We start from the raw sequence: 17,189 nt of genomic DNA on the forward strand, positions 1-17,189 counted from the left end.
TGACTCATCTCAAGGTTTGCATCTGTTCATCGTCTTTTCCATTTAGAATTGGTCACATTTTCCCAGTTTTTTGTGTTCGAGTATTTTAGAGTGTATTCTGGACATTGTGAGCCTTACGATATACAGACTCCGAGTTCTGTTGCAGTCCTCTGGAAAACATGGTTTTTATTTTAGCTGACGATTAATCCAAGTGGATTCAAACTTTAATGTATATGTATACATTATACATATACAATTATATCCAATTTTAAAAGTAGATGAGTCAGGGGTGTCCGTCAATATATACAGAGAACATGGAATATCCATGAGGAGGAGTCTGAATTTCCAAAGATAGAATGTGTTTGGAGGAGAGGGGCAGTGGGAAGGAGAACACTGTAAATACTGCCCTCAGAAGTTAATAATTCAATATTCTTTAATTTTTACCATTACATGTCTATGATACATATAATCTATTTGTGCTATAGATACATCATATTGGGAACATACTTATATTTATTTATAATATATAATTTGACAATTTTACGGTGTTTTAATTTTTCTAAGATAAAGCACAACCCCAATAGGCCTTTGAATTCCCAGGAGAATTCCAGATTCTCTTACTACTACCACTTATCAAAATGTCTTTACAAGTGCCAGACATTCTGCTAAGCAATGTGCATACACTGTTTTATCAAACTTTATAGCAACACCACCAGGTAGGCGTCGTTTTCATTTACAAATGAGGAAACTGAGCGTAAGCAATGTGAAGCAACTTGCTCAGGGATACACAGCTATTAAGGGGGTAGAGATGAGATTTGAACCTAGGTGGGACTCTGTCTCCCCTCTTGATATCACTGGTTGCCACCCAAGTGGAATTAGATGATATTTATCTTACAAATGACAGAATGTGGAGAGAGGGAGTGTGGCACTGCGAAAATAACATGTGCTTCAAAGAGGAGACAAGTATTCTAATTCTAGTTTGGGACAGACTTACCGCAAAACCTTGTAACTTTCTCAGCTTCTCTCCTTCTTCTTCCACTGTGTCTGCAACAGAAATTAAAATGAACTTCATAATAATTTTCAGAACTCTTTTAGAAATAAAATGAGATGAGCTATGAATGTATAATGAAAATATAATGATTATAATGATATTTAGCCCAACTCACAAACTAACACTTCCTTTTCTAAGTTTTACAGTTAAGACTTCAACAAAGAAGGACTCAGGAACAGCTGGCTAACCAAGGCTTAATACCACGTGAGTACCTGCATCTCTTAATTACTGATGTACGTAGGGCCACACCATTTGGGAGCTGGAAAGTGCCTCAGAGGTCATTTAGTTTAAGCCAATGCCATGGTCTCCCAAGATCTTCAAAGCATTGGTATCAGCAGAAATCCCAGACCTTGGATGCTTTGCCCCAGCTGCTACCTACTCACCTGCAAGGGGCTCCTTTTAATGATACTGGTTATGCCTAAAATTCCAATGTAATGGATTTGTTCTCAGGGTAAACACAATTCAGTATGGGCACCCCTGACTCATCTACTTTTAAAATTGGATATAATTAATATTCATTCCAGAAGCATCAATTACATCGTCTTTTTCTCACCTCCTCAGTTTCAGTTCTGTTTGGGGTATTTGAGTCCACAAGTAATTGAACATTGGTCAAGTATTTCCTCCCTAGAAGGTGGAGTGGCAATACCATTTTAGCATAAATGATATAATGTTGAATTACTGGCCACGATCTGGGTAAAAGAAGAAGGATTATTGTATATTTTAGAAGATATATTTTAAATTTTCTACCAATTCAGCAATGAAAGCTAATTCCTGATTATCTGTGGAAACAGAGAAAAGGGTACTCTGGATGAATAAGTCATGGGTGAAGCTGCACCAGGCCATAGATTCTAACTTCCTCTCCAATAAAATTTAAAAATCAAGATCTATAATGACTTGTGCAGAAATTCAGGTGCCTGGAAAATGCTGTTGTGACTGTTACTTCAGAGTTCAGTACACAACAAGCAAAAGTCTGCCCTTGAAAAACTGTAGTGTAGTTAGTTATATGGAAGCCCTATGTGTAGGTCTGTATAGTGTAGTTAGTTATATTAGTTAGAAAAAATGTTGCGTAGTTAGTTATGTGGAAGCACTATGACCCATGGCTGAACACTGAAAGTTTAGTCTTTGTTTCAGAGACAGAACAAAACTAAGAATTTTTCAAGCCTCTTGTTTTGTAATTCAAAAGTAATCCTTTGTTCGTGGCTGAGCTCTACAAATAGTAAACAGTATGTGACCTTAAACTGGGACAACTCTTTCAGAGGTTTGTGAAGTACAAAAGAAACAGCTCAGCCTGCTATTTCAAGGCTGTTTAAGCAACGTTGACAACTATGCTGAGAAAGCAAAGGAGCAAGTCAATGTGTGGCCTGTTTCATCTTAGCCTTTCCTTGGAGGTGCTAAAGACAGGGAGAAACCAAAGGTCTGCAGATGTCAGATCAGGTCAAGACAATTTCGCTCAAAGCTGATAATCTATCCCTTCACTGATGTTTCTTTCTCCTTAATTCTGGAAAGGCAAATGGAGCAGATGGACCCAGGACCTTTCCGTAAGCCCAAGTTGTAAACACCTGATTTAAAGTTTGACTCATGTGCTTAAATACTCTGGGCCTGGGTCTTGCAGCTGGCATTTGGCTGAGAATAAATATTTTTTGAGGGATACGGGGTTAAATCTGAAAATTAGTAAAAACACCCAATGAAGATGGTAATTCACACTATCATACATTTTAAAATAACACCTATCATGTAAGTTATATAAGTCAAATGTTCATTTGTATAGTAGAGTCCAATGAAGATATAGTATTTCGTTCTGCAGGAATTCCAGAATCAAATAATATGCATATTAACAAAATACCGTTTAACTGAAATTTTGCATCTTTAGTCCATTGCATCATTAAGATAATTTCTAGAAAAAAAAATCCTACAAATCATGAAATAATAAAGCATTTTAAAATCACACACTATGATGAAGGCTTTCCCCAATCTTCAGCTACCTCCTCTCAACCAGGCTTTCCAAGGGTGTAGATTCTGCTACAGAAAAGTGTCCAAGTCATGACAGGTGCACACCGCAGGCCCCGCCTGTACAGATTTTTTCTACTTAGCTCTTCTCAGGAAGCTAGAGATAGGATGCGTCTCTTCACCTGCTGATGATTAGCCTCTTCAGCCCAGTGAGAGATTAAACATGCAATCTACATGCATTTCAGCAGAGCAATGTGCTTCCTCTGCCACCTAAGGAAACATGTCTAAATGCAAACGATTGGGAGAAGGAAAGAGGAACCAAGGGCCTCAGCAAGGGCCTCAGGATATTTTCAATTCAATATAATTTCAACAAATTTTATTATAAACCAGGCTATATACAGGGGACTGTGCCAGGCACTTCAGGGATAACAATAACAAGCAAGATGGCCCCTCAGAGAGAGTCAAGATATTAGGGAGAAAGCTGATAAAAAGCACACAGAAGCAGGCCGGGCACGGTGGCTCAAGCCTGTAATCCCAGCACTTTGGGAGGCTGAGGCAGGAGAATGGCCTGAACCCAGGAGGCGGAGCTTGCAGTGAGCCGAGATCGCACCACTGCACTCCAGCCTGGGCGACAGCACGAGACTCCATCCAAAAACAAAACAAACAAACAAACAAAACCATAATCCAGTGTGCAACTCATTACCTTACACAAGAAGACTTTATTTTTTCATTCTACTATTTACATTTTTTGAAACAGAAAGTGAAAGAAAAGGAGAAAGGAAAGGAGGAAAGAAAAAAAGTTAATATTCCTTAAAGCCTACCTAATTCTGTGATTTTCTAATTTTTTAATTGTTAAATCGTATGCACTATATATATGTGTGTGTGTGTGTGTACATATATACATATATATATGCACTGGCTGAGGCAGTGTCAAGGGTGTCTGCCCCATTTACTAGGCCCCTCCTCATTCCTTCCAGAAGCCCCCTGAGAATTCTCTCTGTAGTGCTGGTTCTCCTCAGAATAGAGTTTGAAAACCCCTGACTCATCCCAATCCCTGTTTGTCTTTCTTGTTCATGAAACTGAGGTTGAAGAGGCCTAAGAGATTTTTCCAATGTCCCAAAGCCTAGATCTCATGTGGTCTCATTTTCTACAGTTTCATTTTTGAGAATGTAAACCCATGCCAGATAAAATTATTCATAAAATCTCTCACTTTATTCATAAAATTTGAAATAGTTGCAATCTTTTTAAACGTGTCGTAAATTGTCAAAACTCAAAGCTGATGGCTAAGTGAACTGTTAATTGTCCTTATAAAATAGCAATACTATTTTTTTTTTTTTTTTGGGGGGACAGAGTCTTGCTCTGTCGCCCAGGCTGGAGTACAATAGCGTGATTTCAACTCACTGCAACCTCCGCCTCCTGGGTTCACACCATTCTCCTGCCTCAGCCTCCCGAGTAGCTGGGACTACAGGCGCCTGCCACCACGCCTGGCTAATTTTTTGTATTTTTAGTAGAGATGGGTTTCACCGTGTTAGCCAGGATGGTCTCGATCTCCTGACCTCGTGATCCACCCGCCTCGGCCTCCCAAAGTGCTGGGATTACAGGCGTGAGCCACCGCACCTGGCCAGACTTACTATTTTTAACTCATCAACAGAAGCACCTGCCGAGAATTAGTTGTGAGTTTTACATTAGGTTAAATCTTCAGGGCTTATCCACTGGATAACATGCAACTCCCTCCTATTGGGGAGGAGCTGAGACCAGAACCTGTGTCTCCTGATCCCTGCCTAGGCTCCTTTTCTCAAACGTTCAAAATGAATCGCTTGGCCTTTAAAAACACTTACTTATATTGCTATCATAAGGCATTTTACGGCCAAAAAATTCAGTTAGAACTTGGAAAATTTAAAAAGTGTATCATGTGAAAATGCCAAAGATAAACCGATGATTTAAATGCAATGGCTTCAAGTTCTATATCATAATCTATGCTTCGCCGTGATGAGCATCGAATGAAAGATTTCACTGACTTACCTGTATGGCAGGTCTCTCTTCAATGGCATTCCAAATTGATAATTAAATTATGAGGCTCCTCCCCCATTGACTCTAATGAGGTGAATCATGTGTAATTCTAGTGAAACTAATCCAAATGGATTGAAATTTTCTTCCTTCCCTTTTCCTGGGCATGCATCCTGCAGGTTTGGAGCTTGCTGCAGAGTAATAAACAGTCGTTAGCAACCAGCAACAAATTCTTTTTTATAATCCTCGTGAATCACTTCTCTTAAACATTCGCTTTATTCTTATGTGTGGGCATTATGAGTTTAGGCTAATTTCCCTCTTTATGTGCTTTGAATGAATTTAAAGGCACCATCTCTTGATTTTTAATCATGACGGGCAGGGTTCTGAGGCCAGGACAGAATCACCAGAACAATTTTAAATAGCAGGTAAAGGGTTCTCAGTCCAGGTGCATTTACAATGGCAGTTGTGAAATTCACATTTTCAAAATCGGCATGAAACCTTAATGAAATGTCCTCTCAAAGTTAACTTAGAAATATTACTTACAGGACTTATTGTTTAGATTTCTCTCCAAAATCTCACCTCTAAATCTCAATATGGAGATTTCAAATTGCCTACTTCGCCATCATCAACCAGGATTCATAGGAAATGGTTTCACTATCCCTCCCTTTTGGGCTCAAGGTTGCAAGAGGACATCAGGGTTCTCTACATTCTTGTGGCATTAGGACAGAGGCCACCTCCTTCCCTAGATCTGTTGGGCCTGTTCATTATTTCTTATGCAGATTTTCTCTCCTGCAACTCTTCTCCCTGGGTATCACTCTCCTGGGTAAAATTTTAAATAACACCATTTTATTCCAACCACTTCAGAAGACTTGATGTGGAAAGATGACCAGCCATGTAAATCAGACTCAATAAACTGGTCATAGAGCATTTCAATAAATATTTATTAATCCTTTGCTATGAGAAAGGCTCTGGGGAACACACACAGAGAAGTCGGACTCAACTTCTGTTTCAAAGTGCTTCCAGTCTAGGAGGGGTCCCAAACCACCCCCATTTAATCATCTCATTGAATAATTTTGGACAACTTTGCACCACTACAGAAGAATGGGTAGCCAGGAAGATTGAAAGAAAAATCACTTTTTCCTCTCCCTCTCCGTCTCCCTCTCCCTCTGCTACTAAAGTGAATCTATGGTGTTTCACCCAGGGGAGAGATGTAAGAAGGTTTAATTTATTCTCCTGGAATACAGAAGATGAGATTAGGGAGCTAAAGTGGATTTGAGAGGACACGGGGCCCACAGAGGCTGCTACGTGTCCACAGAGTCTCAGAGAAAGCCGCTGCTGGCCAGAATGAAATGTCTGGGCAGCCTAGTTCCATGATCTGATCAATGTAAATGAATTTAAAGATACAATGAGCTGTCTATGAATGGTGCTGCCTTTATTTTTTTTGCAGACTAATCCAAGCTACAGCAGCCACATACTTACTGCAAAACCTTGGTAAATCCCTGAATTTTGTGGTACTTCTGAATAGCAAGAAGAATGACCGGGGCAATTCCCGCACCCCTATCACATGCAGCTTCACGATAGTTTTGAGAAGTTGACCGGACAAAGTCTCTCTTCCTTTTCTCAGTGCATTCATTTGACTTGGCTTTTCCCTACACCCTACCACACACTGTCGGCTGTTTGAGCAGTACACGGCGCAAGGGAATGAATCTGTCTGCCTCTTCCCTTCTTTCTAACATCTCAAATTCAGAGATAGAGAAAGGTGCCCTGGATTTTCATGTCAATCCCATTTGGGTCAAAAATCTTACCTTCCTTCTTTTCCCCCCATCTCTCCTTCAATTTTCCCATTTCCCTGTTCCTTAGAAACTAGAAAACCAGTCATTACAGGCACACTTTGAATTCGTCCTTGTACCCTCCTTCTGAGAAATTCCAAAGCGTTCACAGATGTTGCATCAAATTCTCCAAGTGCGCTAGCCAGGTCTTGAACATTACAAAGCTACACTAGGAAATGCACTGTTTTCAGACCGTTAAGACTATCATTGGGGTAACAGATCCTTAAGACTATCATTGGAGTACTGAACTAGCAATTTTTTTCCAAGCGTAAAAGAAAATATAATCTCCAAAGCATTATCATTATGCATAGTATGTATCCTGTTTGGAAAAAAAAAAAGTTCTTATGACCCGATTTGTCTTTAAAAGCAAGATGGAGAGAAGACAAGCATGAATAAGCCCATTTTTATAAGTGGGAAAGAGAGAGCACAGGAAAACTCTCAGGCCTACTCCAAGTTATACCAAAAGTAGATGGTAGAGCAAGAGCAGAGCTCAAATGGATGGTTCCCAAAATTTTAGCCACCCGGGACTTCTTCAATTCTACCCAACACCGCCATAGGTTTTACGTTTAAAATAGCGTTGTCTTCCCTGTCCCCCTAAAGAATCCTACATACATTAATTATTAATCCACGCATTTTTAAATAGTTAATGTTATGTTTTTAAGTTAATTTTCTAATTCATGGTATATAAATTTACCAGCTAGTGCTTGTTGATGAGAACTACCGTAACTAAACCAAGTCTCTATGATTCCGGGCAGGAGCAATGAAAAGTGACAGCTTTGTGAGTCTAAGCAGCCTTTCTCCGGGCAGACATACTCTTTCTCTTCAGCTTTTTGAAATGCTGAAAATCAGTCCTGGTCATTCATTGCTCCCGTTTGGAAGTCCTAGGTTCCCAACACCCCTAGATCTAGATCCACTGGACTTATAAATCCCATCACAGCGGTTCTGAAGCTTTTGCATCAGAATCACCCAGAAGGCTTGTTAAAACACAGATTCCTGGGTCCTACTGGCAGAGTTTCTGATTCTGTGGGGCTGGGTTGGGGCCCAAGAATTGGGATTTCTCTTTTTCTTTTCTTTTTTTTTTTTTTTTTTTTGAGACAGAGTCTCACTCTGTCACCCAGGTTGAAGTGCAGTGGTGCGATCTTGGCTCCCTGCAACCTCTGCCTCCTGGGTTCAAGCGATTCTCCTGCCTCACCCTCCCGAATAGCTGGAATTACAGGCTCCTGCCACCGTGCCCACCTGATTTTTGTATTTTTAGTAGAGACAAGGTTTCACCATCTTGGCCAGGCTGGTCTTGGACTCCTGACCTCGTGATCCACCTGCTTCGGCCTCCCAAAGTGCTGGGATTACAGGGGTGAGTCACCACACCCAGCCAAGAATTGGGATTTCTAACACGTTCCCAGTTGCTGAAGATGCTGGTCCGGAGGCTGCACTTTGAGAACGCTGCACTCATTGATGCCCTGAAGTCTCTGGCTCTTTAATTCTGCCTCTTGGTCCTGTTAGTAGCAATGGATCTGGGATTGCTCCAAGCCTGCTGCTGAATGGTCCCATTAAGAGAAGTCAGGGCCTGCACCAGGCACAGCCCAACACCAGGTACCGCCCTGCTTCTGCTGCCAGAGTTGCCCAACTCCAGGGACCCTACCCTGTGCTGAGGAGTGAGGCCCCTGCCTTCACTGAGTTCTCTGTGGCTCCACGGCCTGTTTTCTCCTTTTACTGGGATCCTGCTGGAGGCATGAGGTTACGGCGGAGAGCAGAGGACCGCAGGAAGACTGTTCTTATCTCGGAATCTTTTTTCTAAGTTCTAAGTAAGCAAATGTTTATATGCTCGGCTGACCCAAATTAGCGAGAGCTTTGGGGACAGAAATAGGAATAGCCTGCAACAAAACTCTGAGGCAAGAACACAAATTCCCTCGTGAGGAGCCATTAATCTTCCTCCAGGGGGAATGAGTTAGATGTGTGGCTGATTGAATTTACAACAGTATTTTAACTCAAAATCACATGGAGTTTTTTAAAAATGTAGAATCCAAATTCCTTTTCAATCTTAAATGTCAAAGTTCTTTAAATACAGAATGTTGCCATTTGATACTCCCCAGGCTGGCAGCAGAAGTGGTTTTTTATGTATTTTCCAAAAAGCCAACTGAGAGGTGGGGAGCTCCATTGCTTTTGTTGGCCTTCATGGGAGGTGGCTAAAACCCACAGTCTCTGCGGTCACTGAGAAGGCAAACCTCAAGCCCAGGTCCATGGCAGGATAGTTTTCCATGGTGTGACCTCAAGCCAGTGCCCCATAGAACACCCCTTAACCTCTGAGGAGAAGAGCATGTGGTAAAATACAGCATGTGGACCTCTCTGGCTTTCCTCCCAAGTCCTTGCTAAATGGAGATAGTTTCTTCCACCCTGTGGTAGAAGATCCCAGAAGACCTTTGTGCTCCTGGCATCAGGGAACTGGACCGTGTGAATCATCTCCCAGGGGAGTTATTAACACCAAGAAGTGATGAATTGTAGCTCTATGAAGCTGAGATACAGGAAATACAGTGTTTCTTAGAACAATTAATACGCTTTGCTAATAAGCATTGAACAGCCTCAGAGACATGAGAACCCGTTAAATTCCTCCTAAACCCCAAGCCCAATTAAAACCAATTGTGTTTGGAATGTCAGAGATATCCCAAGATCTATTCATGCTATTCCCTTCGGGGAGTTTCTAGATGAAAAGGGTATGCTATTCTTTTTAACCACTTAATAAGACTACACGAAGATCGATTCCTTTTCGGGGTTATGTAAGTAATTAAACTACACCAATATGCAATACCTAACTAAATGATTACCAGGAGACAGGACAGAGGAAGGAGCTATTGATAGAGATTGTATAGATCCGCAATGGCCCACTGGACTTCAAGCAGACTTTGTATCATAATCTGGTTGCTTAAGGGGAAAGGGAGTTGCTTTGCAGAACTCCCTCGACATAAATTCCACCTGCGATCAAACGCAGGCAAAGGCAAGCCTTGTTAAGGATAATGACCAGACCCAACTCAAAGAAAATGCATGAGCAACACAGGACAACTGCATATAAATTTCTCAGAATCACTGAGTTGGGAGAAATGGGAGAAAAGGGTCATCTAAAAAGGGAGGTTTTGCAGAGAAGCTCATTTTAAGAGTACAAAGCAGAAAGCAGAGACAACTGTAAAACAGTTTCCAGATCAATGGTATTCAAGAAGCGTGTTCATTTTTTTTTTTCTATAAGAAGGGAAGTCTCTTAATCTTTGGTCAAAGTGAGAAGGATGCCTGTCAACTATTTTTGGCACAAGGAAGCCAGATGGGGTAGTTCTGCAACATTGTTAATGTTGGGGGTGAACAGGGAGCTTTATAGAGAGTGTGACTTATTAACTCCCCAAGCAGCATCCTTAAAGAGGATACTAGGGCCAACTACCATTATGGTAGCCACCGTGACTACAACTATGTCTGCTTGATCTCCAGCAAACCCTGCTGAGAACTATGTCCAGATTCAGCATGGTCTTAAGGGTTGAATGAGGCATGTGTGCACACACACGCACACGCACACGCACATACACACACTCACACACACACACACCCTGATCTGGTCAGAAACCTAATTTTTGTGCTGGCCAAGATTTGGAAGAATATTGCATTGCCTGCAGCTTATGGTAAACCACTGTTCAAGTCATATTGGAACTCTGGATCGAGTGATTCCTCAAGTTGTCCAGACATACAATTCAGGGGGAGAAAAATCAATGCAAGTCTGTAACTGCTAATCCACCTTATCACTTATCATGAAAAGTGATTATTTGTGGCTCCTGATTGAGATTGTTCTAGATTAGGAAAATCAAGGCAAAATGTAGAGTTTTGCAAAATGATGTTCTACTTCTTTGCTCAAAGGAGTTTATTAAACCCCCATAAGAGGTGCTATGAAGTTGTGATGAGGAGGAGGTCATGGGAAGAGAGTGAAGGCTGGCATTCTGTCCAGGTTGTTCACAGCTGCCGTGTGTTCTGTATGACTGACCAGTGCCTGTGTCTACTGGTTGTTAATATTTTACATACCACACCTTGAAAGAGGTTAGAGTTGTCACAGGACCTATGTTCCCAGCCCTAATTGATCCTGAGCTAGTCAATCAATTTCTGTGGACCTCAGTTTCCCCATTCTGTTCACTGTTGGAGTTAACTTCCCTGTCTCCAAGGTTCCTTCCAGCCCTCAAAGTTTGATTCTCTGCTTCTCACTCAACACCCTCAGTTGCATGTTCCTGACCTACCAGCCACACACTTTATCCAGAGTACAGTCCCTTCCTCCAAAGCACCACCCCACCCCACAGACACAGACCACAGTCATCCCCTAAGCCTTTTGCACTCTAGGACAGAGCAAAGTCAAAGAGGGTGTTAGTTACCCAAGTCTACACCTCTCCCTCAAACCAGAGCATTCTTTCTGTTTTCAGCTATCCACCACCCCTTCTGTTTCCTCCAGAATTTGGAATGCCCTGCCTCCATCACTTCTCTTCTTGTTGCACATCCTGCCTCTGCTACTCCCCCTGTTTGAGGCTTCGATTCCACTTCCTCTGTCTCCTATGGCTTCAGGGCCGCTGGTGTCCTCCAGGCCTGTCCTCTCTCATTGCTTGTGGCCTAATAAAGGCAATCACCTCCCTACTGTGCATAACTCAGCAAGCACACCGGCAAATTCTGCGATACTGACCGATGCCCATAACCCAGTCTCCACTCATGGTTTTGTGTGTCTGTTTCAGCACTGAAACGTCCAGCTGAATTCCATGAGCAAAGAAAACATTTGGAGAGCGACAAGGTAATTTTTGCACATGTCTTTACCCAAGCTTAGGCTACAGGTTATGAATCTCTGAATGCTAACCCTTGGCGGATGCGTGTAGAATTCCTACAACAAACTCAGTCAATTTGCCAGTCCCCTGCCCTCATATCATATGGAATCTGATTCCTATTAACCAGTAACTATAAAAATGGGATCAACTATGTTAGCTTTGAAACTCCTATTTTTTAGCTTTTTTTTAAAAAGTCTCCCATTTTTCTAATGTTGGAAGAAATTACAGTAAGGATGCACTAGAGTCAAAAACACTTTAGAGGCCGGGAGTGGTGGCTCAAGCCTGTAATCCCAGCACTTTGGGAGGCCGAGACGGGCGGATCACGAGGTCAGGAGATCGAGACCATCCTGGCTAACACGGTGAAACCCCGTCTCTACTAAAAAAAATACAAAAAACTAGCCGGGAGAGGTGGCGGGCGCTTGTAGTCCCAGCTACTCGGGAGGCTGAGGCAGGAGAACGGCATAAACCCGGGAGGCGGAGCTTGCAGTGAGCTGAGATCCGGCCACTGCACTCCAGCCTGGGCGACAGAGCGAGACTCCGTCTCAAAAAAAAAAAAAAAAAAAAAAAAAAAAAAAAAAAACACTTTAGAGAGGGAAGTGGAGTCGGCTTTCAAGCAGCCTCACCTTTTATTCCTGTCATTTTTTAACAACTAGATTTTTAAAAATCCAATTCAATGCTAAGGCATGGTTTATGCATACAGAACTTATCTGTGGCTACTGAAAGGCAAAAGGTTATTTGCTTTTTTTCCCTTCTTTTTTTGTAGCATTCGAGGGTGAGATTCGGCATATATTCTGTACCTTCATAACAAATCTCTGCAACCTGAATTTGTCAATAACATGTTAATGAATACTATTTAGCAAGTATCAACACTTTGAGTGAGAAGGAAAGGCAAAGAGAGTATCTGCCTGCCGATGTTTCCTTGCCTGAGAGCGCTAGCTTTGCAACTTGTCTGTGGGTAGAGAGGAAGAGGAGGGATCTGCTACTCTTCAAAGTAGCTCACAGGTGGCTGTGATTCCTATTACCTGGAGAATAACAAAGAACAGCCGACTCTTATCAGAACGGGAGTGATTCCCAGACCCCTCTCAGGGGGCCACTGGGAGATCCACTACAGTGAGATTAAAAATCCAGAACTAGACATCAGAAACCTGGGGTCCAGTGTTGGCCCTCCCACAGCCTGCAACAGCCCTACCGACAGTCCCATCAAGAAGATCACGAGACTGGGTAAATAAACTCTCTCTTCATGCCCATCCATCTCCTGGTGGGCCTGAATCTGTAGGCTTTACATGTTCACATGTCCTAAAAGAGAAGTCAGGCGAATAATGGGAAAGAGGCATAGCTTGTCCTGTTATTTTAGATTTAGGCAATGTTTTAGCTCTGATCTTGGTTAATTTTGTGACTGTTTTCAGAGGAAATGGAGGCTGGGTGCTATGGCTCACGGCTGTCCCAGCACTTTGGGAGGCTGAGGCGGGCAGATTGCTTGAGTCCAGGAGTTCAAGACCAGCCTAGGAAACATGGTGAAATCCTGTCTCTACCAAAAATTAAAAATTAAAAAATAAATTAGCTGGGCTTGGTGATGCATGCCTGTAGTCCCAGCTACTCATGGGACTAAGGCAGGAGGATCACTTGTGCCCAGGAGGTCGAGGCTGCAGTGAGCTATGATCGTTCCAGCCTGGATGACAGAGACCCTGTCTCAAAGGAAAAAAAAAAAAAAAAAAAGGCAATGGAATAAGATTGGTTATAATACAAGCAGCCTAGTATCCTGTTATAGTAACATTTCATTAACATGTACCAACCTGCCTGCCCCTGAAAGAGCTTTAGGTTTGTAGCCCTGACGTGGACCCAAGCTCTTCACCTTCTTATTTTCCCATCTAAAAATTATGGGAGAGGTCTTTGTAAATGTTCCTTCATCAAAATGTGAGACACCAAGAATATTTCATGTTTCATTTATTATTTTAAAAGGTTATTTTCTCCTGTGAGATAAATTGAGTTTTTTAAAAGGTAAAACTAGGTGATTCTCTTTGTTTGGGTTCTACAGGCTAAAAATTCCCTGAAGCGCAAAGCCAGAAACAGGTGTAACAGTGCCAACTTGGTTAATATGCACATACTCCAAGGTAAGCCTGCAAGAAATCAGACACCAAGAGATGCTATAGAATGGTGGGCCATTTTCCCAGAGTTACTTGTGTCTGTACAGTTGCTGAGCCCTCTTAAAAATCTCCATTGTCATTACAAAGTGATAGTTTCAAGCAATCATCTAAGCCTTCGAGGCCACGTAGATAACCAAGTTGGGAAGCCATAAAATGGTTAAGCGGGTTAAAGACTCCGGCTCTGATCTCAGCTGTCCCATCTCCTAACTCTAAGGCCTCGGCAAATCATATAACTTCTAGGAGTGCAAGGAACATGTCCAGCATGTGCTGACAATTATTACTAATCTGGATCATCACTCGCTTTGGCAGGGGATCACGGTCCCCTCACTGCCTTTGTATCCTCCAGGTAATTGATTGCACTTTGCTGACGCCCTTACCTTCTGGTGTGCAGGGAATACAATCTGAGGAAATTAGTACTGATCAAAGCAGGCCTAGTGCTGCTTTAGGGTGCCGCCTCTGTGCTGGGGCGTGTGAGACAAGGCAAACAAACAACTAATTGGTCCCCATATTCTGACATCCGGATGCAGGAGGAGAGGCTTCTACTCCTGCCTGGTAAGTTGCCTTAACTGAGACACAATCCCCGAGACCATTGGTACCCACCCTAAAAGAGGTCCAACCCCTAATTTGACGGTTACCTATGAGATATTTGTTCCTTGAACACACACTGTATTGGGTGTCTGCTAGGAGTTAGCTGTTCTGCCAGGCCAGTGGGTTCAATGATGAATAAGCCACAGGTTTGTGCCCTCAGATGGTCTCATAGTATAACAGAGGACATGAGAATCACATTTACAATCCAGCACGGAAAGAAAGGAAATGCCTGGTGTGGTGGGTGTATGGAAGAGGATCAGAGAAAAGAGCCATCGGGATCAGAATGGACAGGGGAGGAGTGAGGAAATGGGCTGGAATGTGAGGACTGAGCCAGGTAGAAAAAGATGGAAGGGTGTCGCAGTCTGAGGGAACAGCCTGCACAAAGCCTGAATGCTATTTCTCTAGAACGTGGATTTCCTTCCAAGACTGAACACTAGCTTTAAAGCACACAAAAGGCTCTGAAATATCCTGGAAATTGTGAACCTTGGTTCTTTGATTGGCATCATTAGTTATTTTTTTCTGGCTTTCCAAGACTAACCCTTTTTCAACCTTAAAGTAGGTGGGATATTTTAAGACGGAGAACTGTTTTCAGGGTAGGGAAGAGAAAGAGGCCAAAGCTGAAGGGAAGGCTGTGTGGGATGGAAGGCTTTGATCTGCACGAGGCAGCCAAAGGATGCCAGGTGTCTGGAAAACAGGGGAAAAAGGCCCTCAAAGGGAGGTGACAGAATTCTTACCTCCTTTGCAGTGGTGTCTACAAGCTTAGAGGCAGCGGCTGTGTCAGCACAAAAATCACAGCTGCACAAAAATCCAAGCGATGTCATTTTAAATGACATATAGACTTTTCAGGCCGGGTGCGGTGGCTCACGCCTGTAATCCCAGCACCTTGGGAGGCCAGGGCGGGTGGATCGTGAGGTCAGGAGATCAAGACCATCCTGGCTAACACGGTGAAACCCCGTCTCTACTAAAAATACAAACAATTAGCTGGGCGCGGTGGCAGGCCCCTGTAGTCCCGGTTACTCAGGAGGCTGAGGCAGGAGAATGGCGTGAACCCAGGAGGCGAAGCTGGCAGTGAGCCGAGATGGCGCCACTGCACTGCAGAGGGCAACAGAGCAAGACTCTGTCTCAAAAAAAAAAAAAAAAAAAAAAAGTAGGTGACACTAAGTGGGGATTTTCCTGAAATCTTCATTTTTTTGCACACTTTTTTAGCATTTTTCACATTTATGACAATGAGTACACAGTAATGTTATAATCAAAAAACATACGAAATGTTATTTCTTCCATCAATACGGTCTTGAATTAAAATATCAGGGTGTGAACTGCACCAACCCCCAGTTCAATTGCACGTCTCTGGTGCCTCCCATGGGGTCCTCTTTTGTCAACAGAAATTGGGAATTAGCTTCTTGGAACATAAAAGATCTGCTAGATACAGAATGACTCCTGCTGCCCAGGAGTTTGTTGTCCAATTTCAGAAGCAACAAGGTGAAGGGTTTGTGCTTGTAACTGCTAGAGGCAGTCAAAGCGAAAGGGATCTGTAAGAACAGGAAGAGTTAGGAAAGCCTTATGCTGGGACCCAAAAGTACGATGTTGGTAGTGGGGAGTGGGGAAGAAGTTAAAGGTGGGGAAAGGAAATAAGCCAGGGTGCAAAGGTGAATTCAAGACATAGAAGACAGAAGGAGAAGGACCAGGCCCTCTGGAATGGTAGGATTTGGGCTGGAGAGCCACAGGTCATGACAGGAGGTAGATTAAATTTGTAGCAGTCTTGAAAAACTGGATTGAGAGACGTGGATGGTAGGAAGCATCTTGTACGGAGGCACCAGAAGAACGGAGGGCTTTCTGAACATCAGTCCTGAGTTGGTACACAGGATGAGTCAGAAAGATGGCTGAGACAGAGAGCCAGCAAGCTGCCCTTGCAAGGAACTGTAAGGGGTCCTTTGGAGAGGACATGGGCTTTGGTACAACCATTCTTTGGTTTAGAGTATCCACATTCCCTCCATTGAATGTGAAATGCTTTGAAGGGGCAGCTTCCACAGCCAAGCCTGTGGCAACCGATGAGACATCCCTAGACCTCTTCTGTATGGAGAGTTCTAGATCAGTGCCAGACACAGGGTCTGGGGTTAGCAGGTGGTTACTAATAAAATAATGAGGCTAAGGGACTTGTCTGTAAATATCTCACTTTCTAGATTCACGAAGTTGAGAGTGAAGTTGCAAACTCTTATAGAATCTTAACTTACAGTTCTCCATGAGAACAAAGCTGGATTCTCCTCTGAGTTCTTCCACAGAAATAAGTCAGGGCCCAACCTAAAAAGGAAGTTTGGTGTCAGCTGTATCGAAGTGGATTTAAGGCTCTGGACGTGACCTTTCACACCCTCCAAATGATGAGAAACTGCCTGTGGATGAATTCAACTTTTAAAAATCCCTCTGTTTAATTAGATAACTGTTTCAATGGAATTTTTTTTCTTTCGCAACTGACCTGGACATTTGACTCAGTCGGTCACAGCCTTGACTAGTCCAAAATCCTTTAAAAGTCATACTAGTACTACTAATAATAACAACAGATAACATTTACTGCAGGCCTAGCCTATGCCGGTCACTATGCAGACGAAATGTGTATCCAAGTGCCATAGCTTAGGGTCAGGCAAGCAATACAGAGCCTGCAGACTGCTCGCTTACAAAAATCTCCTAATTGCACATTTTTTTCACAAATCCTCGCAAAGCAAGCGTCTCTAACTTTTCCATGTGCCTCTCGATTTGCCTTTATTTGGAAGTGTCTAGGCTTTGGTGATAATCCCTGTAAAGTGATGATGATTGCATCAAA

The 17,189-nt window shown here is 42.8% G+C and overlaps 1 protein-coding gene and 1 long non-coding RNA gene across 7 annotated transcripts in view; one reads left to right on the top strand and one right to left on the bottom strand.

Annotated features, from left to right (window-relative positions):
- The window catches only part of LOC144335341 (uncharacterized), a 34,363-nt gene extending 32,187 nt beyond the window's left edge, over nt 1–2,176 (bottom strand). Inside the window, exons 1-2 of the long non-coding RNA XR_013406123.1 lie at nt 1,414–2,176; nt 974–1,023 (exon numbers count right to left, since the gene is read on the bottom strand). This is a non-coding gene — a long non-coding RNA (uncharacterized LOC144335341). The remainder of the gene's footprint in view (nt 1–973; nt 1,024–1,413) is intronic.
- Nucleotides 1–17,189, top strand: part of MYOCD (myocardin) — a 218,657-nt gene that overhangs the window by 156,790 nt on the left and 44,678 nt on the right. For 2 of the 6 annotated variants that reach the window (XM_077970382.1, XM_015118612.3), the window contains 4 exons: nt 1,169–1,234; nt 6,432–6,475; nt 11,556–11,611; nt 13,678–13,753. In XM_077970382.1, coding sequence (XP_077826508.1) covers nt 13,738–13,753 — 16 coding nt within the window. In that variant the 5' untranslated portion in view covers nt 1,169–1,234; nt 6,432–6,475; nt 11,556–11,611; nt 13,678–13,737. The remainder of the gene's footprint in view (nt 1–1,168; nt 1,235–6,431; nt 6,476–11,555; nt 11,612–13,677; nt 13,754–17,189) is intronic. The other 4 variants (XM_077970384.1, XM_002808117.4, XM_077970383.1 and 1 more) reach the window with 3 other exon arrangements.

Source organism: Macaca mulatta, chromosome 16 (genome assembly GCF_049350105.2).
Source record: "Macaca mulatta isolate MMU2019108-1 chromosome 16, T2T-MMU8v2.0, whole genome shotgun sequence".
In the NCBI taxonomy this organism is placed as follows: domain Eukaryota; kingdom Metazoa; phylum Chordata; class Mammalia; order Primates; family Cercopithecidae; genus Macaca; species Macaca mulatta.